Source organism: Malaya genurostris, chromosome 3 (assembly GCF_030247185.1).
Source record: "Malaya genurostris strain Urasoe2022 chromosome 3, Malgen_1.1, whole genome shotgun sequence".
NCBI lineage: Eukaryota > Metazoa > Arthropoda > Insecta > Diptera > Culicidae > Malaya > Malaya genurostris.
The window spans coordinates 286,159,935-286,184,071 of NC_080572.1; the positions used below are offsets into that span (position 1 = coordinate 286,159,935).

At 39.3% G+C, this 24,137-nt stretch overlaps 1 protein-coding gene across 1 annotated transcript; it reads left to right on the forward strand.

The window, feature by feature from the left end:
* Window positions 1–4,280: 4,280 nt before the first annotated feature.
* LOC131435382 (protein henna) lies at window positions 4,281–23,003 on the forward strand. The gene is made up of 4 exons (XM_058603203.1): window positions 4,281–4,478; window positions 21,399–21,705; window positions 21,777–22,399; window positions 22,462–23,003. Exons 1-4 carry the CDS (start codon window positions 4,452–4,454, stop codon window positions 22,846–22,848), a joined length of 1,344 nt encoding a protein of 447 aa, XP_058459186.1. The 5' UTR covers window positions 4,281–4,451; the 3' UTR covers window positions 22,849–23,003.
* The last annotated feature ends 1,134 nt before the right edge of the window (window positions 23,004–24,137 follow it).

The following is a 24,137-nucleotide window of genomic DNA, read 5'->3' on the forward strand; positions in this document are numbered from 1 at the left end:
ATTTTCAATTTGACGCTTAACTCTTTGCAGTGGCGTACCGAAGAAATTTGACGCCCGGTACAAAATAAGAGATTTGTTGCCCCCATCGTCGTTGATTAAGCAAAAAAAAAAAACAAAGCTGAATTCCATCTCCGGAAAGATGATTTGGGCGAGCAAAAAAAGGTGCCAAGGATTAGTTTGCGCCCCCCTTAAAACGCCCCTCCTAGATATGCCCCCTTCACCTCCCCCCTACCCCATAGATACGCCACTGACTCTGCATAACCTGCTAAAGCTTTTGATTAAAATAAAATCTTTGAAGAAATTTCTATTCTGACACCCTATATCTCTACAAACTTAAAAAAAACCCTGTGATTTTACATCTTATTAGGTGCACATAAATGTAGCGTCGCAGCTCACGCAAATTTACGTGGAAGAACATTTAATATTGCGTCTAAAACTCCATGTATGAAATTCGTTGAAATAAAAAAGGTATACTGATAGCAATCGCCGCGACTTGAACCAAGAATCATTGGATCGCAAGTACATCTGTTAATCGACCGAGCCACAGAAGCATGCATCTGCTTGGCTGGTAAAAGGTACATTTGAATTCATACAGTCGCACCTGCTAGCAGAATGCAAATTACAGTCGAAACCAGTAAAATTCAAGCTCATCTAACATTAAGTCATTACAAATGACATTTTCCGTCATTTGACAAATTAGCTCTTTATGAGTTACATCGTATGAGGGATTAAGTTACCTGTAAAATTCAATTTTATTTGGTGTGTATATTCGACTTGATGATTCTCATACTAGGTTGCAATATTTTAAAACCTTTGTGTGGAATATTCACATACATTTTCATAGACACAACTTATACAAAGGTTATATGCACATAGTTAGAATAAGCGGCAATAGTAAAATGATTCTATCGCAATTATCCACTGCCCATACAGAATCGGATCGCGAAACGAGAATAAGCGACCGTTGGTTGCTTCAAAGAGAATCCCCACAGCAGCCAGCTAACCTTTGATTCTCAGACAGATCATCGAGAGAAATTCGCTCTCACACTGGTGTCAATTCTGTGTTAAATTAACCATGCCGGTTATTTGTTGCTGTGATGATATCCGTCTCTCTTTGATGACACTGATCGAATCGTGTGAAGAGTTGCGAGTGAGCGTTCTTTGACACGATAAAAGCCATCCTTGGTTTTAACAATAGAATTTCTATTGGTTTGTAAATTATTTCTACCCGGGGTACCGTGATGTATAACAGCCAACTGATACTGGAAAACTGAAAAGGTTATCGAAATGTCAGATGCTGACAACTTTAAAGACTGATTAGATGGCTAATAAACTGATTTCGTGCAACCACCAACCGGCAACAACCAGTTACTGAACATGAATAAATTAATTCACTATAAGATGCATGCATGCATGATAGAGCAATCTTTAGCCTGTTATCATCCATTCAGTATTTCACTGCCTCGAGTACCGCGAGTTCCCGCAATCGATAATCGAGTTTGGTTAGGTGTAGGCAGCAGAACATCTCGGACTGCGAAGGTGGTTGCAAAGGAGTAAGCGCACTCTCCACGCGATAAGATTTATTTGTAAACTTTCTTATTCTGAAACTGATTTTGAATGAAATAAAATAATGCTGTGATTACTTGCACTAATCACTAGCACTTCTAATTTCTTGTAAGTATTTTTTTAGTGGTATTAAGGTTCAATGCAAGTCAAGGTATTGAAGATACTAGAATTAAACAGAACTGGAACCAAAAAGCGATCGTTAATCTTATGACTTAGTTTCAATTAGAGCTGTGCGCCGATCCGGAACATGATAATCTGCATCACAAAACCATTTTTTACCAGTGCCGGTAGCACATCGGCATGTGTTATTGTTACTAATTGTTGTAACTTTCTCAAGAAAATGTGATTTTCTGAATCTTATGGTAGATAGGAATGCTGCTTACTATCCGACGTTTCGGTCTTCGGTGTAAACCTTTTCCAAGGAAAATGAAAGCTATCGTTTACAGTCAAATAGCCGATGTTTGACACGACATTGTCTGATTAGTTTTAGAACATTAAAAATTGATCAAACAACGTAGCATTAGACCTCTACTTTTTACTCTAGAATGTAGTTTATAGAAGATAGAATTCATTTGGGTTGTGAACCATGCAGTGAATTATTCGAAACGTTTAGTCAGCCTCCTGGCAGCCATGCGTATGCGGGGAGAATAAAATACAAATGCAATCTTTTGAAACCGAATGGTCCTTTTCTGTACTACAAATCTTAAACGGTCAAACGGTATCAAATTAATTGTTATTTATACACATCTCGAATGCAGTCCTACGTCAATCTCGCGGTTATGCCTCTGGACCCAAGTAGCAAACATTGTTCTTGTATTGTATTTCTTAACTCTTCCCGCAACGAGTGTGCAACAAGTTTCTTGCTTGATATGTTTCACAGCAGTAATATTGGTGGAGAGAAAAGTGGATATAAAACTGCTCAAATAAACATATTGTACAGTTAGTGAATAAAACCGATCTGGAACACAATCCTTTCAGGTTTTTGAGTTGATTTCACAAGCAGTAATATGAATGATTTTTACATTTGTTACAAAAACACGTGGTATTACTGTAGCAATTGTTGATCATGCCAATTTTAACAAGTTCTAATTGCTACTGGGGTAATTACCTACTCCAAGTTTTCTCTAAAGTTATTTTTAGATGCCGAAAATTCGACAGCAAACGAGCGAAAATTGTGTCCGATAGTAATTCACATTTTCTGAACACTCTTCTCTATGAATGGATTGAAAAGAGGAAATAATATGCAATAAAAAATCGAAGCATTATTGGTTATCTAGTTCTCTTAATTAAAGAGCCTTTCAGCCGAAAGCCTCTGAAAGAAAAAAAAAGTATTATTGACACTAATGATAGTGACATCGGCTCTGTCAAATGAATCCGGCGATGCGGTGCAGACATAGTAGACTGGTCGTTTTTTCTTCATATCGGTAGCGCAACAAAACGGTCAGCGGTGGCGAGTTGGCACGGCGGCACACAGTTCTAGTTTCCATCCGTTTATTTAGCTTGCTAATCGAAAATTCAACCAGAATTACGTCGTTTTCGCTTGAGAAAACTGATCCTGACCTAGGGTAGTTTTATCAAACAAACACTTTTCACGGAACTGTATTGGGTTCGCACTTAGCTAACCTGATATAAAAACCAGGTTAGTAACTGACTCGATTCTCCGTTCAACAACATTGAAACTAGGTTAAAAACTAGCTTCTAACAAACGGTTTGACTGCAGTTAGGGTGGAAACTGGGTTAGGTTAAGCATCAAGCAAAAACGACATTAATAACCAATGCCAGTAAACATTTATTGGTAGAGTTGAAACCAAAATGTGTTCTTGTTGAAGGTTACTTTTGTTAAGAAAACAAAATCCTAAACACTACTTTCTTCATTTCCCCATTGAATATTCGTTCAGTGCATTGCAAAACAGAACCGTCACGGGAATGACATCTTAGCTAACGAACTTCAATGTGCAATCCGGGTCAAAAATTAATCGGGTTTTTTAATAATCGAACAATCCGCGAAGCCAACATAGTGCCAGTGTATTTTATAATATGTGCCTGTTGGCAAATCTGTGATATTAGATTAGCAAATTAACAAAACAGGTACGTTCAAAGTCAACATCAAAACGATAGTATTTTCTCTCAAACAAATGCCAAACAACGCGGTATTCTATGGTGAACCAACTTTGATACGCTAACAAATATAATTGTAGATTTCAGCAAAGATTATTCGAATATTAAAAAAAAAATATTCCCATGATTAATGTTTATCGACTGAAACATATACAAAAAGAGCGATAGTAAACAATTTAGATTTAATTTTTATTTGTTGATACTAGAGTTATATAAATTCTCACACTGGTTGCTCACTCTGATTGCGGCTGTAGGAGATGAAAGGACAGTATCGGCACCCGAAACGTTGTTTTAGTTAAAGTGCAAGCAATTCTATTATTGGCTAGAAATTCAAAAAGCATGTTTTAATTAATTTCTCCGTTTAAACAATCATTTTATATTTTGTTTATAACATTCGCCATTTCTTCCAAGCAAACGTTCGCATGAGCCGCTATTCCCCCGTATCGCCATAACTCTGGCACTCGTTATCAGCAAATCCATTAGGACTGACAGAGCAATAGGGAACGCGGTAAGGTCGCAAACAGCACCGATCTAAATTGGTCTTGGTGATAGGAGTGATAGATTCCAAGTTACTTAAACGATCACCCAGAACCGAATCCGATCAGTGTCCGGCTGGATTCGATCGTGATCGCGTTGTAACAAGTATCCTGAACTTCAACTTTGAAGTTGTTGTAGTGAAATAACTAGTTCATTTGCGGATAACTATAAGAGTGCTATTTTACCATTGTCTACAGTAAATAAAGTTGTGATTGTAGGTGTCTTATAATATGTACGGAAAACAAGAAACGAACGGAGTAAGTTGCTGTGTGGTTGAACAATGATCAGTATTTATAAATAAAACCGGTCAAGTATTATCAAGACCGCAATTTAACTGACTGACTGGGTTTGCTCGCATAGACAGCAGAGTGAATATTGTTAAGTTGATAGTTCAGTAAAGTCCTGTTGGGTTAAAAGTCAACAAACTTTAAATATGCTTGCACGTTCAAACTACGTTCACAAAATAAGTTTCTTAGATTTTGCTGATGATTTAGTTTATACCGGCTTTGCTGCTGCATTCAAAATTATTCCTATCTGATTAGGCATATTTTCATCCACGTTTGTAATATTTATACATAACCTAACCAAATCAAAACATGAATAAAAGTTTTCGTTTTGCTTGCGTGACTGGATTCAAACAGAGATCAATTACAAACATAAACATTGATGCGAAATTGACAGTTGTTTTTATATTTGTAATTCAAAGTTTTGTTCATCTAAAACATTAACTTTCTTCCGACACCGATAAAAACTCGCATCTGTTGAACTCAAGATAAAGTAAAGTTATTTTTCGAATCCTCGGCTGAACAACTAGAAGTCAGATGATTATTATTTTTACGTTTCGTCTTTGACTCATCAGTGCAGAGCAGTTCAAATTGAACTGCTTAGTGCTAAACTCGGAAGTTCAATTTGAACCGCTAAGCAGACGTAAAATTTCTGCTACTTACAGAACACTTTTTGTTTTGCAACGAAGTGCAATGTCTTTTCTGACGTGCCGAACGAAAACGTGTTTTCGACTATTTCTGGCCGATGCAGGTATGGTCATTTAGGGGTTAGCCAAATTTTGTGCTAGGGCACATAACCGTTTTTATTATTTTTACGTTTCGTCTTTGACTCATCAGTGCTTAGCGGTTCAAATTGAACTGCCGAGTTTAGCACTAAGCAGTTCAATTTGAACTGCTCTGCACTGATGAGTCAAAGACGAAACGTAAAAATAATAAAAACGGTTATGTGCCCTAGCACAAAATTTGGCTAACCCCTAAATGAGTCAGATGATGCCAAATTTAGATTATGAAACGGATGACATCAAACTTCCCATTCGCTTTTATCCACAATATTTTGAGAATCTTTTTTCTGTAGAGAATTACTTTAGCTACGTCAATCCATAGAGACTTAAACGCTTAGAATTATTATAATGAATCAATTTTGTTGCAATGAATGATGTAATGATGTCTTTCTCATATTTTCAAAAACATCACTAGAACATTCTGTAAAGAAATTTAATTTCCAAACTTGTCCAAAATCAAAACATAATAATGGGTACAAACTACCGAAACCATTTAAATTTGTAAACAGTTATGTCAAGTTAATATAGATTAGAACATAGCAACCCTGCACGCTGTGTGCTAGGCGGTGGTGTTTTCTCCTTCCGTACCAACACTTAGCGATTTTGCATCGTATGTATGACGATTTGAATGTTTTGACATTCATCACCATATAGTTTCGAAACCGGAAGTCGGATAGAAATGAAGGCCCTTATTTATGTTCTCACTCCCACTTTCACATTCACTTGATTTTGCCTATTACCGGTATCACGCATAGTGAAGTGATCACTGTGGTAGAAAAAACTATTTTTTTTCAACAAAATGTTGGTGGCGTGATGTTCATAATGACATCAAGTTCATTCAAGTAATAACTTTTTTCTCTGAAGCGACTTTCGTGGTAAGGACCTACATTCACTTCAGTTGGTTTTCACCGTGTAGTGATTCCCGTAATAAGGGCCATAGCCTTTTTATACGAAGACGACAAAACCTATTCCTAATCCTCCTAGCGGTGTGATAATGCTTTTCTCCTGTCATCGACACAGTCACATCGACACATTTTTGTCTTTTCTTGGTAAAAGAATTCCTTACACGAATTTGGGCTCAATTTTTGATACAAATTCATTCCGATTGCTTCGGTTAGTTCACAAAAGCATGCTTCAGTGCCTACGTCAAACTCGGCAGCTTGATCGTAGGTCACTTTCTGAAATTATTGTGCGGATAGAAAAAAAAACCCTTCTTAATCCATCTAGTGGTGTGATAATGCCGAAAAAAAATTGTTAGATGCTAAAAGTCTTAGAATTGCATGAAACGTCGAGATTTAGTGTCATCTCAAAAGAAAAAAAATTTTTTTTTTCGAAAATCTAAACCTCATCCCATAGGGGGGAGGGTGCTTTTTCAAGATCGAAAATTTTCAAACTTTAACCGTTGGACAGCACCCCATACCCATGTCCGATTTACCTCAAATTTTGCATGAGGACTTTTTTCGAGGTGCTTAAACTTTTGAACAATAGCGCTTTACGAAATTAGAAGTGATCCAAAAGTATTGGCACTCTTATATACATTAGAGCGGTAAAAAACAACGTGTTTTATCTGTTACGTCACTTATACCATTATATCTCCGGAACCAAAAGTCACAGCCATTTGGTCTTCAAACATGAACAATGGCCTAACAATAGCTTCGAAACGTGCCTAAGCTTGTTAAAATCTGTTTGGTCATCTCCGAGAAACTTGCACGGTAAAAATACAACGGGTTTTGTCGGTTACGTCACTTATATACTCATATCTCCTGAACCAAAAGTCACAGCTATTTGATCTTTGAACTTGATCAATGTCCCAACAATAGCTTTTAAACGAGCATAAGTTTGTTACAATCGGCTCAGCCATCTCTGAGAAAATTGAGCGCGTAAAAATATAACGCGTTTTGTCGGTTACGTCACTTGTACGATTATGCCTCCGAAAGCGTCAGCCATAGTATCTTCGAGCTCGTTCCACAACTCATTATCAATCACGAACGAGTTGACGTAAGAAGTGATAGCCATTTGATTTTCAAATTTTATCAATGATTCAATGGTAGCTTTCAAATGAGTGTCCACCATGATCAATTTAAACTTGAACCCTGGTTACATTGTGGCTAACAGAAAAGTCTAATATGAGCCATCGTTGGACCATGGGTTGTGCCGGTTACGTCACCTATACAGATGAGCTCGCCATAATCCATTATTTCTCCGGAATCGGAATTGACAGCGAAGATCTGGGTTTGTGGCACAATAAAGTATCTACAACATGAATGAGAATGTTCGAATCTCATTTCACGACAGTAGACACAGGTACCATAATATACAACGGTTCCATCCAAATGAAGAGAAAAATCGGGAATTAAATGAATAAAAGACTTTTTTAAGTTTTTTACACGATTCGTAAATTTATTTCATTTTTAAGTATTGCTACATAATGGTTCAAAGTGTATGTAAATTAATATTTCGATGAATGCTTATCAAACGAGCGCCGCAATTTACTTAAACTAACATTTGACATCAAAACGAACATTGAATTCAGTTTTACATGCTAGTAGATGTAACATCCTGGCGTCATACCGCAATAAACGGCTTGCTTGGATTTACGTCATTGGCAAATTGATTTTTAAACTGAGATGCGAAGAGCCGAGTGTCACTTACCATTCGAATCGGCTCGTCGAGATTGCAAAATGTATGTATGTGTTTGCATTGCGGGTGTGTATTTAAAGGGTGATTTTTTTGCTGCTATCTTTTTGGCAGCACTGTTTTTTTCTACAGATCGCGCTTGAATCGTGTCTTGTGTTATAGTCATACTTGTTCAGTTTAGTCTACAATTCAATCATGAATCATCGTTTGGCCTGTAATTTAATCATGAATGTGCACTGGCAAAGTTAGAGGAAGAATTGATCGAAAAATTGTGTTCAGTGACAATGCTCATTTCTGGTTGAATGGATACGTCAACAAGCAAAATTGACGCATCTGAGGTGAAGAGCAGCCAGAAGCATTGCAAGTTCTACTAATGCACCAATGCATTCTACCCAAAACGTTACTGTTTGGTGTGGATTATGGACCGATGGCATTCGTGAAATACCGACCGATATGTTGAAGAGAGTGTGCCAAAATTGGGCCTTGCGCTTGGGTCATCTAAAGCGGAGTCACGGCCAACATTTGCATGAAATCATCTTTAAACATTAAATTATATAAATCGTTCTATCAACCCCAATAAAGATTTTATTAATATTCTCAATTTTTTTTGTGTTTATATTTTTTAAATCAAAGCCTATACCTCTTAAAATCACCCTTTATGAAATACCCTTGATATTCTCTGAGCCGATCTTAACAAACATGTCGTTGTAAAACCTCAATTCCAGATGTATCGGTTTTCAGTACCCAATCCCGGAAGTACCGGGAATAGTTTGTTTTAAAAAAGCAATCACCAAGTAGCAATTCTCCTATAGAGGCGGCTGGCTGCGTCCTGTTGTTTACACTCTTCTTTAACCACTTGTGCAGTTGTTTATTCCTTTTCATTAGTTTGTTTCGAAATGCTTGGACTTTCAGCAGAACAACGTCGAAAAATTGTGTACAAATGGTGCACAGAACGCGGACTGTCACTGAGAAAAATAGCAAAAATGGAAGGAGTAAGTGAAAAAACCGTGCGAAATGCAATCAGGAAGTTCGGTGAGGATAACACCTTTGAGGATAAACCGAAAACGGGTCGAAAAAAAGGTCCTGCTAACCCTCAGTTGAATAAACGTATAGTGAAGGCGTTCGAGCAAAAGAAGGAGGTTTCAGTTCGGGATGTGGCCAAAAAAGTGGGTACGTCGAAGTAAAATGTTCAAACGTAGTCCGAAACAAGAAGCATCGAGGGTTCGAAAGCTGAACAATACGATTCTTGCTGGAAATTTGAACTGCATAATCATGAACGACGAAACTTACGTGAAACTCGATTACAAATCCTTGCCGGGACCACAATATTGTACGGTGCGAGAAGGGCAAGTGTTAAACCAGTCCGAGACATCGATTGAAGTCGAAAAATTTGGTAAGAAAGCTATGGTCTGGCAAGCAATTTGTAGCTGCGTTAAGATTTCGAAACCCTTCATCACCACTGCTTCAATGAACAGCGAAATATGCATCAAGGAATGTTTACAAAAACGACTTCTACCCATAATTCGAAGCCACAAGGATCCTGTTGTCTTCTCGTCAGATCTTGCTTCTTGCCACTACTCGAAATCAACGGTAAAATGGTATACTACCAAAAATGTCACTTTCGTCCCAAAAGACATGAACCCACCAAATTGCCCACAACTTCGACTAATTGAGGAATTTTGGGCATTAACGAAGACACATCTTAGAAAACATGTCTCGGCAGCCGAAACCATTCAACAGTTCGACAAGTATTGGAAAAAAGTGTCAAAACTTGTCGCCAAGAAGTCTGTGCGGAATTTAATGAGGAATGTTCGCAAGAAGGTGCGCCAGCTAGTCTAAAATGGCTAAGTAGCTAATGTTGAGAATAATATTCTGTTGTCTAAGTCTAATATTATCAGTATATCGAATAAAATTTGTATATTATCAGTATATCAGTATATCGAATAAAATTTGAATATCTAACACTTGTGAATTATCTACAGCGAAATCAAAGTGCGTCCATACTTTCTGGGACAGTCTGGCACAACCAATTTTAATATATTTAAAGATCTTTCTGAACATATCTAACATAAATAACAATTGTAAAACAATTGTAGAACATCTTTAAATTTCGACAAGTTACATTTATTACTTGGGTAGACTCACGGGGAGGCATGGAACAGGAACTTGTGTGCACTTAGTTATCTCTCCTTTTGACGATCATACGAATAGCGGCAGCATCATTCTATTTGATTTACGCTGAATGCAAAAAATATTAATATTATTATCAATTCACTTTAACAGAACTAAACATCAATCGATTGTAGTCTTAAATTATTAAAAATAAACACAATACTTACGCCTAAATGCTGTGAACTGCACTCACAACTTTTTAGGTTCCACAGTTTTTTTTTCGTTTTAGACGTTTGGACTAGAAGCGTTAATGGTTCGTTTAATTTGATTCTTTTATCCTGTTTTTATTTTAATTCTTGTTTGTTGTTTTCATTCTGAAAAACAATAATTGACATCATTCGAAAACAACAACTCAATTTATCTGTTCGTCTGTAAGAAAATCAACAGAAACGTAAGTTCAATCAACAACGTAGAAAATGATGCGAAACTGACAAAGCATTTCATAGCAATCATATCAAAAACAATAAACAAAATGTCACTTCATGCAGTATTTGCGCTTCCCCTTCGCCTACTTTGACAGGATTACGAGGTTCTACACGGCTCGAGCCTATTCACGTCGTTTAGTACAAGTGCCACACTTTCCGTGTACGTAGGGCATTGACATAAACTAATCCGTCATCCAATCATAGTTGAAAGTAGGTTCGTAGCAAAATGACCTGCTACGTAACAACTGTTGTACTGATAAAAAACCAGTACGCTGATCATAATTACAGCATTGCGCTGTGAATGTCAACTGCGCGTCAAGTTTCTTCTATAGAGTACATGATTAATGCAGTCGGTCAGAAACTGGTTTACTCGCCGGAGAACCCCCCCCCCCCCCCCCCCCCCTCCCATTAAAGAAATTCTGTTTTACAATTGTTGCTTCTTGCCGTTGCTGTTTTAACTAAAGGTTGTAAATTCAGTCATCGTTTTTTGTTGTTTTTCTTTACAATCAGATGGGAAATATTGTTGTTTTCGAATGCTGTCAATTGCATCAAAATGAACTCCGAAACTCGGAAAACAAAAGTTTTGTTACTTAAGCCTATAATTTCGAATTGCAACAACATGATATGAACAGAAATTTTAGATAAAATTTTCAACAGCGTGAGATAACTGTAAATATTTCAAAAATTCAGTTTTCTTAAACTTTTGGGTACAATGAGTAAAATTCAATACGCTTGCCTGCCTTCACACTCGGACGACGATTTTGAACAAGCACATACTCAGAGGGGTCTTAAGGGGCCCTGGTCTCTTCCGAAGTCAGACACCTTTTCAGATTGCTTTTTACATACTATTTACACATTTATTTTTTATACATTATACATATTTTATACAGGATTAAAGATGTTGGCTTTAATAAAAGACATTTTTGGGAGGCAAAACAGTCAAGTAAACCAAACAGAAGTTAAGATGAAATTCTGGTTTCGAGAGTTTTGTGAAGCCGGCAGTGGTAGGCCCTTCGAAGCGCCTACAAAGGACAATATCAAAACTACACGAAATCGCGTTGGAAGACTGGAAATAGAAGGTGCGTGAGCTAACAGATGCCACAAGGATTTGTACTCAGCGCACTTACCATAGTTTGAGTAAGATTCTGAGATGCCGCAGATGGACCAAAAAGACGAACGCGAGCGCACTTTGGAAACATGTTTGGTTGGACTTTTTGTGTAAGTTGGTAACTGTGGACGAAACATGGATCCATCAATTCATGCCAGGAAACAAAATGATTATCCAACAATGTACTGAAGCCGGAACGAGTGTTTCGATGCAGTCTAGGGAGGCTCAATGGGTTATCTGAGATTGTCATGGTATACTTTTCATGAACTATGTTGAAAAACGAAAATTTAACCATCGACAGTGAGTATTAGTGTGCATTATTGAAGCGATTGAATACCGAAAAAATCGACAATGTGCCTGTACATAAGAGCAACGCTACCATCAATTGTTTCCCCTTCCACATTTTTTACCAAAATTGGCTTCATCGAACTACCACGATATTCTTGCGCTTATTATCCAAAATATCAAAAAATCGATGTAAGTTTCATTTTGGAGTTTTCGATTGCCACTTCCGAAACCTAAAATCGGGAATCGCCGAAGTAAGGTTGTAATGGCTATCAACCAATTTGGCTCACAAATTGGAGCAGTTTTGAGGAGCGTTAAGAAGACTTTTTCTTTTCCTCAGGAGTCGAAACAAGAGAGCCACCTCGGACCACTCATTTTCATGCTATTCATGAATGTTATTTGCAGCACATTATCATTATGATTCATTATGCTGTTCATTTTCGGAACCAGAAGTCAGATGCGGCCGAAATTCAATACTAATCTATAGATTTTTGCGAAAATCGTCTACGAAATCTACGAGTTTTTGACCGTTAATAAGAAGATTGTTTAGGAAAACGATGTGAGTTATATATCAAAATTCTTGAAGTCTCTCTCCCACGCTTCCGAAACCGCTATATTCGAATTGAAACCAGCAAAATTTCCAAACTAGAAGAAACACTTTTTTCATTTCAACTTATAAAAAACACACTTCTGAAAATGAAGGTTGAAGCTCCTCCCGAAACTAAATTTTACAGAGTACGGGCCTGGTTAGAGATAACCTCAGGCGAGACGAGCAGTCACCTTCAATCAGTATTTAGCACCAACGACAGACCTTCTGCGTGGAATAAAACGAAATCTAAAAATGGATGGAAAATTTTGGAACAGAACTCAGATCCTGGATTTTGGTCCACCTGAATTCTGAACTTAATTTTAGGATTAGAATGTAGTTTCAGCATTTAGCTCCAGAATACCGGCTTAAAGCTTACATACCAAGACTGAAAATTAATCCCACTTTTGATTTTGGAACTGAATTTAGTGCCTTAATTCAAGTTCGGAACACGAATCTAGAATTCTCATTCTGGAACAAAATACTAAAACAGAATATGAATTCTAGACCTGGATTCTGGAACAAAATTTAAGATCTGAACTCCGAAGCAGGTTTTTCGAACTGACTTCTGAACCTGAATCTAATTCCTGAATTCAGTTTCAGAATTTTCTTCCTGAATTCAGTCTCAGAATCTATTCCCTAAATAGTAATGTGATTGAGTAATATAATGATCGGTTGATGGATGTTATGAGCATCCCATAAATGAACATTCGAGGAACGCACATTTTTAAATATTTTATCGATGATTGATTACAATTTTGTCTTTCTCATATAGAATGGTTATGCAATCACTGTGGAAACCGACTTTTAAAAACCTGTTTTAATCCACCTAGTGGTGTAATGATGCCTTTCTCATGTATATAATATTGTGATATTCTATTCAAAAATTTTCTCTTCGATTTTTAAAAGAAACCAAGAGATTGTTTGTGCATAACATACAGAATAAAAACAGAGCTTTGATTGCGTAGGTCATCCTTAAGAAAACGAAGGGGGTTCACTATTAAAGCTTGCTTCAAATAGAATTGGAACAAAGACAATTGCCTGTATTTCAGTTATTTATTATTGTATTCAAGATCTTTTTTTATACAAATGTAGCGTTTTCTTCATACTTTTAAGAAAAAATACGGATACAATTATTCGTCACGGTTTTGAAGGAATTCTCGAATTTTTCCTGTAACACGGCTCAGTAGGCGGCGCACACCTTCTTCGTCCATCGTTTAAGCTATCTTATTCCACCAGGTCGTCATCTGAATATATGTCTTTGACAACGTTTCCCTTTGCCTTGAGTCTCCTCTTCATGATTGCCCAGTATTTCTCAATAGGGCGGAACTGGGGGCAGTTTAGTGGGTTAAGGTTTTTCGGAACAAACTGGACCACTTTCTCTGCATACCATTCTTAAACGGCTTTGCTGTAATGACAGCTTGGCAAATCTGGCCAAAACATTGCAGGATGGTCGTGGGATCGAATGAACGGCAAAATTCGTTTTTGGAGACACTCTTTTTGGTATAGTTCCGATGTCATTTGTCTTATTTGTAACGAAAACATTCGTTTTTTTGCCGCAGCTGCAAATGCCCGGCCAAATCATAAATTTTCTTGCAAATTTGTCGGCAAAAACAAATTTAAATTTGGCTGGAACATCCCCCCGAGCCGTTGCCAAGTAAAATTTTTGACCTGGGATTTGACCGAAGTCAGCCTTGACACAGGTTTCATCGTCCATCAGAAGACACCCGTTGAACTTGGTCAGCACCTGGTCATATAGTTTCCGAGCACGAATTTTGACCACACTATTCTGTTTCATGGTCCGATTTGGCTGTTTGCTAGCTCGATACGACTTGATTCCTTCCCGGAGTCGAGTTCTCCTCACGGTACTATGGGCAGCACCGAATTTTCTGACCAAATCACGGTCCGACAGATTAGGATTCCTCTTAATCGTCTTCAAAATCTTACCACGCAATTTCCGGTCGTCAGTTCGACTCCGACGATCGGCTTGAGGCTTCCGAATCGTCGTCAATGTTTTCTTATACCGTTTGATAACGCGCCATACGGTATTTCTGGGCAATTTCAGCTGTTTAGCTAGCCTAGATGCACCACCACAATGGATTTTCCAAATAACTGTGCACAATTTTTTTTCCTTCTTTCGGCTTCCATGTTGATTGTTTACAAAGTACAGTCGATTTTCGGAATGTCAAAAATCATACGTGAAGCTGACAAAATTCCCGACACGTGGGCGCCAAGAGCTTCCAAATCCGTCCACCAGGAGCGCCACAATATGAGCAAAAGTTTGTTCCAATTCTAAATGAACCAACTAACATGACATACAAACTTTTCTAGTACGCACTCTAAATTACGATTTAAATGTTTGTTGCATCCGAAAATATGCAGTAATTTTTGGTAGAACCATAAGACCTTTCAATTGACCCTAAGATTGGGAATAACGATTTGGAGTCCAGTTTATAATTTTTTTACGGTTTTTGTTCCGCCAGTTTAAGAGAAGGTGTACAATATGTAACGCACTTTACCCTATAACTCCGGAACCGGAAGTCGGATCCGGATGAAATTCAGGAATTCCGTATGGGACCACGAGACCTTTCATCTGAATCTAAGTTTGTTAAAATCGGTTCTGCCATCTCCGAGAAAACTTAGTGAGATTATTTGACACACACACACACACACACACACACACACACACACACACACACACACACACACACACACACACACACACACACACACACACACACACACACACACACACACACACACACACACACACACACACACACACACACACACACACACACACACACACACACACACACACACACACACACATACATTGCTCAGCTCGATGAACTGAGTCGAATGGTATAAGACACTAGGCCCTCTGGGCCAATTTTCACTAGTCGGTTTTTCTAGTGATTGCATAACTTTTCTATATGAGAAAGGCAAAACGCAAAATTTCAATTTTAATAAATTTCTTTATTATCGCCTTCAAAGTACTCTCTTCCTGCGGCAATACATGCATGCCAACGCTTGATCCAATTTTCCTTACAAGTTTTATAGGCCGCCGAATTATTATTATTATATCGTTTATTTATCCCCGGTTTTAACCTAATTCTGGTCGTTCACCGGGTTTGTAACAGTTTGGGGTCGGGATTTGGGGGTGGTTGGGAAGTATAAGGTGAGGGATTTATAGGGAAGGAGGAGTTTTTACATCGAGTCAGTAAATTACACGTTATACATTTCATAGATTTGCTAAGCTTAAGGCAAAATATCTATTTTTATCTGTGTTGGTCTGGGTTTGATGTAACAGCTTCGGGCTGCGGGTAACATCCCCGGGGGCAGCACCCCCGGCGGATGGCCGCTTAGGAGGCCGCCGAAGGTACGGCCTTTAGTTCACGCAGCGAATTCTATTTTATGGTCTCTATGGTCTCAAAACGCGTTCCCCGCAATGGCAATTTGAGTCCGGGGAAGAGGAAAAAGTCACACGGAGCCATATCTGGAGAGTACGGTGCTTGGTTGATGATATTGGTTGAGTTTTTGGTCAGAAAATCGTCTCTTTGGTCACATCAACACGACGCTGTTTTTGAATGAAATTCGGCTTTTTTTGGCACCAGCCAAAAACATCAGTTAAAATGTGTTCGGCTGATCCATAAGAGATGCCCAACAACACAGCAATCTCTCTAATCGGTACAGAACGATTTTGCAACACGATTTGCTTCGCCGATTCAACGTTTTCTTCAGTAACAGATGTTGTTGGGCGGCCTGGGATCTCATCATGATCCAAGCTTGTACGACCACCTTTGAAGCGTTTATACCACTCGTATGCCTGTCTTTTTCCTAGACACGATTAACAAAAGGCCTTTTCTAACATTTTCAACGTTTCGGAACACTTAAATCTATTTGCAACGCTAAATTTGATGCACGCACGTTGTTCTAAATTTTCATCCATTATAAAAATCGCCACCCGAAAATTTTTCAATTTCTTTGTATAGACGCCAAACAAAAACTAATCGTTCGATATGCGTCAAAATTTAACAGAATGTGTATAAAAGTGTTGCCAACGTTGAGAGAATAAAAGTTTACCGATTGGACAAGCGCGGGAATTTTAAAATGAAAATTCCGGTTCTTTTTTTATCATAAGGTATGTAAAGGAGGACTCAAAACCCGTTCATTTACTGTTATCTTCGGGGAGGATGTGAGCGATGCGGACAGATCGATTCAAGTGGAGAAATGAGCTCGAAAGGTACTGGTATGGCACGCAATAGGTTCCTGTGGTTTGAAGTCAACAATTCTTTACACTACCGGAACTATAAACGCAGAAATCTATCGATCTGAGTGTCTCCAGAAGAGATTGCCGCATTTATGTAAGAAGCATAGTACACCTCCACTGTTTTGGCCGGATTTAGCGTCGGCTCACTATGCCAAAACCACTCTCAATTGGTATAAATTTCGTTGAGAAAATTGCCCTCAGCTTCGACCCATCGAACGTTATTGGGCAATCGTGAAGAGGGTCTTAACGAAGACTGATAAGGCAGTTGGGAACACGCAGGAGTTCAAAAAATTCAGGTTCAAGCGTGCAACAAATGCGAACTTGTCCGGAATATATCATCCGTATACGACTCCCATTTTCAGAGTTGCAGGCTGATAAGTATAACAAAAATTATATTCGGGAACGTGTTTTTGAACATGACACGGAAAAATCTAGCCAAATACATTCAAATAACCGTTTAATTCTTTAGTTGAACAGGTATGGCTTGTTGATGAACAAATACATTGATTTTTGGTATGCCGAATCTTCGTTCCCGGTTCAGGAAGTATCGAAAAAAGGAATCGTCTGCTTTAAACCGGGGATCACTGCAATTTCTCAGAAACGGCAGGACTGTTTCTTACAAACTAAGATTCAAATGAAAAGCATTCTGTACCCGTAAGTTGATGTAGAATTTTATCAAGATCGGATTTCCGGAAGGGGATACACAGGGTAAAGAGCTTATGAAATTCCACCCGTCATTTAGAGCGATAATGCAAAAAAAATTTTTTTTTTGTTTATTGGAACACTTTTACTGTGTACAGACCGACAATCGTGCAGATTTTGACTGTTCGCAGATAACTGCACACCGATTACACTATATGACAATCAAATTGCACAGAGTTCGCTTTTACATCTCATCCAAGTCAGTCGATAAAACAAAATCGCTTACGTTCGGGACAGAAGAAACCAAGTACAGTATTGTGTAGTGAACAATAGAACGACCTCGACATGAGTGAACCAAACGAACAAAAGCTACCGCCGACACGAAAGAATACAATTATTGTTGACTTCAGGCAGTGCAAAATTCGACCTTCGATACGAGAACTTGAAGGTTTGCTTAAGGAGCAAATGCATCTTGACATTAAACGTGTGCATTTACTTCAATGCAATAAGACGAATAATGTTGTTTACATCCAGTTTTATAGCGAGTTGGATGCAATTCAATTCGCAAAAAGACAAAAACAATGTGCACTATGTGGAGCACGAGAACATTAAGTACAACATTCCAGTATATATGGAAGATAGTGCCGTAGAAGTGCGTGTGCACGAGCTTTCCTCAAGCGTCATCGATCCTTATATTCACAAAGCTATGTCCCAATACGGAGAGATTTTCTCTATCGAAAAAGAAAAGTGGAAGAAATTTTTCCCCGGTATTCTAAATGGCGTACGTTTATTACGCATACACTTGAAGAGGCCTATACCTTCTTATGTGATTTTCGGTCAAGATACAAGAATTCCGTGCAAATCACTTGTTACCTGTGACAATCAGATGGCCACATGTCAATATTGCCAAAAAGCTGTTCACTACGGTAAACCATGTGATAAACTGGACAAGGAGACAACTACACCAAAGGACAACGGTGCTTCCTTCACACCAACCCCAAGCAACCCCAGTACACCAGTGACAGCCACCAACAACAATGAAGCATCCCCTTCAACGAAACCATCATCATGAGATAAGCCGCGGACGAAGCGACCCCCGGTCCTCGTTGGATGGAAATGGAAACTCATCTCCCCCTAGAAAAAGGGTGACAACGAGATCCAATAGCAAAAAAATAATGGAGTAACAAAAATGTAAGCCAATCGGCCACGTAAAGATTTTACGCAAAAAGGCCAGAATAAAAATTTTATTATAAAAAAAATCAGATTGCACATGTTTCTGTAGAGAAACTGGTTAATCTAATCGTAGCTTAAGACGTATTCATGTAAAAAAATGTAAGAATATCACTTCCAAACCAATTCGCACCCTCTCATTTTGCTACTATCGCAGAAGATCATAGCACCCAGTCGACACTGTTCCATAGTTCAAATGTTATCCTAGACACACGGGGATGGGTGAGACTGGATCTTACGAGCACTTCGTTATCTTAACAGATCGGCTGAAAAGTTCGTATCGTTTCTATGAGAGGGCGCCACTAGAATTAAATCCATACCATTTTCAGTTAGTATCAACCTTCAAAAGATACGTGTATAAATTTGACAGCTGTCTGATTATCAGTTTGTGAGATATTGCATTTTGAGTGAAGCTACTTTTGTTATTGTGAAAAAAATGGAAAAAAAGGAATTTCGTGTGTCGATGAAACACTACTTTTTGATGAAAAAAAGTGCCGCCGATACCAAAAAAAGGCTTGATGAGCGTTATCCAGACTCTGCACCGGGCAAAGCAACAATTCGTAAGTGGTTTGCAAATTTCGTACTGGTCATATGAGCACCGAAGACGATGAACGCAGTGGGCGTCCAAAAGAGGCTGTTACCGATGAAAACGTGAAAAAAATCCACAAAATGATTTTCAATGACCGTAAAGTGAAGTTGATCGAGATAGCTGACACCCTAAAGATATCAAAGGAACGTGTTGGACATATTATTCACGAATATTTGGATATGAGAAAGCTTTGTGCAAAATGGGTGCCGCGTGAGCTCACAATCGATCAAAAACAACAACGAATTGATGATTCTGAGCAGTGTTTGGAGCTGTTATATCGAAATAAAACCGATTTTTTTCGTCGATATATAACAATGAACGAAACATGGCTCCACCACTTCACTCCGGAGTCCAATCGACAGTCAGCTGAGTGGACTGCACGCGATGAACCGAACCCAAAGCGTGGAAAGACTCAACAATCGGCCGGTAAGGTTATGGCGTCTGTATTTTGGGATTCGCATGGTATAATTTTCATCGACTTCCTTGAAAAGGGAAAAACCATCAACAGTGACTATTATATAGCGTTATTAGAGCGTTTGAAGGACGAAATTTTAAAAAACGGCCTCATTTGAAGAAGAAAAAAGTTTCGTTTCATCAAGATAATGCACCGTGTCACAAGTCGATGAAAACCATGCTGAAATTGAACGAATTGGGCTTCGAATTGCTCCCTCATCCACCGTATTCTCCAGATTTGGCCCCCAGTGACTTTTTCCTGTTCTCAGACCTCAAGAGAATGCTCGCTGGTAAAAAATTTAGAAACAATGAAGAGGTAATCGCTAAAACTGAGGCCTATTTTGAGGCAAAGGACAAATCGTACTACAAAAATGGTATCGAAAAGTTGGAAGATCGCTATAATCGCTGTATCGCCTCTGATGGCAATTATGTTGAATAATAAAAACGAATTTTGGCAAATAAATGTGTGTTTCTATTAAACGATACGAACTTTTCAGCCGAACTGTTACCTAGCATCTATCAATTATTCGAAATTCACAAACAACTCAAATATAGCGGATTTGGAAGATTCATTTTCTATCTCAACTTTTCATACATAATTCATCGATAACCAGAATCTCGATTTCTAGAATATCAACTCCCAGAATCTCACCATCAAGACATCAAATGAATCAAAATCGAACTCAGAACTCAGTTTTCAAAAGTCCAACGATTCGCAACTACCACCACTGTGATAACCTCCTTCCGGTAGATATCCTCTACATCCTCTATCCCGTTTCTGGTACTCCAACTCACTACTCTACCAGAACTAGTCCACACATTTACACACTCACTGTATCATACTCAAACTCATAGTAGCTAACACTTAACTCAGGATACCACAACCACGACTTTCTTTCTCAACAGAAAAATGGATTAGAACTGTTTGTTTTTCATCATTTCCCGATGGGCTTTTGAGCAAGATTTTAATATATAGTTTTACAATTTATATCTATCGGATATTTTGAAACTTCTTTTGATATTCCCTCTGCTGATATGCGCACTTAAAGGGAAATCGCAAGAAGTTACCTAGGGTAGATTAAAAATAAATTATTTTTCTTGATAGAATGATAATGATCTGTTCAGCTAAAGAAATTACATCAGAGATCTAGCTATTTCAGAAAGCAAGCAAAACAAGCAAAATACCGTTACGGATAGGACTCCAGTAATGGCGATCAGCTCGTAACGAATCAGTCCGTACAATATGATACTGTAGAGTTCCGGCTGTATTCCATTATCGCCAGCACGAATCGAACCGACCCTCTCCGGCAGCATCCACGTCCGACTAATCCCGGTTATCAATTCGCCGCTACGGGGTAACCCCAAAATTCCAAACTTTCTACTGTAATCTAGTGAACAATTTCATCACTATCTCAGTTTAAGACAGTTTTGTGCCTGTGTCTGGGAAATAACAAACAAAGCTAAGCAACAAAGCGTCAGTCATATTTAATTGCGACGTTTTTTTTTGCTTTGCTCCTTTTGCTTCTCTCGCTCGGCGGCTCCGTGTTCCGCGAATCCGAAGCGAAGGGGGCTTGTATAAAACTACCGCTTTGAAAGTAACGTCGAATCAGTTCCACTCGATTGATCGACAAGAGCGGGAAACTTTAAAAAAACGAACTTCTGCAGTGCCTTGGACCGTTTCGTAACTCGGAATCATTTATTTCGCTTGCAGCCAACCCTGAAAAAAGGTGGATCCTACATCATGGAAGGACAAAAAACGGCGGAAGCGAAAAATGTCAGCATCATTTTTTCGCCCCTACAAGAAGAAACCGGAGCACTGGCCAAGATGTTGAAAATCTTCGACGAACACCGAGTCAATCTGTTGCATATCGAGTCACGTTCGTCAACCCGTGGGCCAGGATATGAATTTATGGTGGAATGCGATAGCAAGAGTAAAAACCTAGGGGCGGCGATCGAAACGGTACGAGATCAAAGCGACTACTTCAACATCATCTCGCGTGACTACAAAGATAATGAAGGTAATTTTCATTTTTTCTGCTTGAGTTAACGAAATTTGAAAATAAAGTGACATAAACGTATCTGATTTTAGCAACGGTTCCCTGGTTTCCTCGGCGTATTCGTGATCTCGATCGATTCGCAAACCAGATCCTGTCGTACGGCTCGGAACTTGACTCGGACCATCCAGGATTCACCGATGCCACTTATCGCGAACGTCGCAAGTACTTCGCTGACATTGCCTTCAACTACAAACACGGTCAGCCACTGCCGCACGTCGATTATACCGAAGCGGAAATCAACACCTGGAAGGTGGTGTTCAACAACCTGACGAAGCTTTACCCAACGCACGCCTGCCGGGAGCACAATCACGTCTTTCCGCTGTTGATCGAAAATTGTGGCTACAGAGAGGACAACATTCCCCAGTTGGAGGATGTGTCCAACTTCCTGAAGGACTGTACGGGTTTCACGTTGCGACCGGTGGCCGGTCTTCTTTCGTCACGTGACTTCCTAGCGGGACTCGCCTTCCGTGTGTTTCATTCGACGCAGTATATTCGTCATCCAAGCAAGCCACTTTACACTCCCGAACCAGACGTTTGTCACGAACTGCTTGGCCATGCGCCGCTGTTTGCCGATCCGTCATTCGCACAGTTTTCCCAGGAAATTGGATTGGCTTCGCTCGGTGCTCCTGATGAGTTCATCGAAAAACTGGCAACGGTAAGAAAAACTTTTAACCTTTTTGTTAGGCGCTAAAAATACTGATTCCGGTTTTTTCACAGTGCTTCTGGTTTACCGTCGAGTACGGTCTGTGCCGTCAGAATGGACAACTCAAGGCCTACGGTGCCGGTTTGCTGTCGTCGTTCGGTGAACTGCAGTACTGTTTAACGGACAAACCGGAACTGCGTGAGTTCGAACCGATTAAAACCGGTGAACAGAAGTATCCGATCACCGAGTATCAGCCCGTGTACTTCGTGTCGAATAGTTTCGATGATGCGATCCAGAAAATGGTCAATTTCGCCAACACCATCCCTCGTCCCTTCGGTGTACGGTACAATGCCTACACCCAAAGTGTGGAGATTCTCGATTCGAAACCACAGATCGCCAATATGCTGCGCAACATTCACGGCGAGTTTGAGATCTTGCAGAATGCATTCAAGAAGTTGTAGGTTAAGAAGTTGATACCTAGATTTTATGGCATAGATTTTATACAATTACGACTAATACTCAAACGCACTAGTTAAGGCTCTGATAAGAAAACAAATTGACGTACAAGACTGTATTTTTAAGAGTACCCAAATAAAAAATAACAATTAACAATTTATGCGATAACGTGTTTACAAAGCATGCCATGCGACTTTTTGTGTTCGAACGTCAAACGATGCACCACCAGCAGCTACCATTCATCGAAGCATGCTGCGCAAATTGGCAGGCGCCAGAGGTCAAAGTAATTAATCTGTTTTGTTTTCAGTACCATGATATGGAATTTTGCCAAAAGTTATAAAATTGATAACGGAGTCCCGTCAATGATTGATGTTTCAAGGATGGGTGAAGGATTTATTTCGCTGTTCGCAATCCATTCATTGATTTTACAGCAGTGGGTGCTAAATTCGGAGCGGAAATAATAAAATTAAATTTGATGGTTCAGTGAATAATTTCATTGCATTCATTCACTCGAGGACATCGCTTTTTTGGTGTTTTGTACATCATTCCATCGAACAGTAGAATTATATTAGATTATCATTGATACTATAGCTGATGGGCCTATTTCCTAAGGCTTGTTCACGACAAAATCTGGACTCTACCAAATACGTCTCTGGAAATGCTTCATCAAAGGGATGATATATTTATATTTCTGATATTACATCTTTTAAGATTTTATCTGATCAACAATTCTTCTCCATGTAACTCGATCCATGGCTGCTTGCCTCCAACCACGTCGGCGCCCGATACTATCCAGGTTTCGCTCCACTTGGTCCAGCCACCGTGAACGCTGCGCTCCTCTTTGTCTTGTACCTGCCGGATTAGAGGTGAACACCAACTTGGTGGGGCTGTTGTCCGGCATTCTCACGACATGCCCCGCCCACCGTACCCTTCCAGCCTGGGCTACTTTCCAGATACTTGGCTCACCGTAGAGTTGCGCTAGTTCGTGGTTCATTCTTCTCCTCCACACTCCAATCTCCTGCACACCACCGAAGATCGTTCTCAGCACCCTCCTTTCGAAGACTTCGAGTGCTTGCAGGTCCTCCTCGAGCATTGTCCACGTTTCGTGCCCGTAGAGAACCACCGGTCTTATCAGTGATTTGTACATGGTGCACTTCGTGCGGGGGTGAAGTTTCCTGGATCTCAATGTTTTGTGGAGTCCATAGTAGGCACGACTTCCGGATATAATGCACCTCCTGATCTCCCGGCTGGTGCCGTTGTCCGCAGTCACCATTGAGCCAAGATAGATGAACTC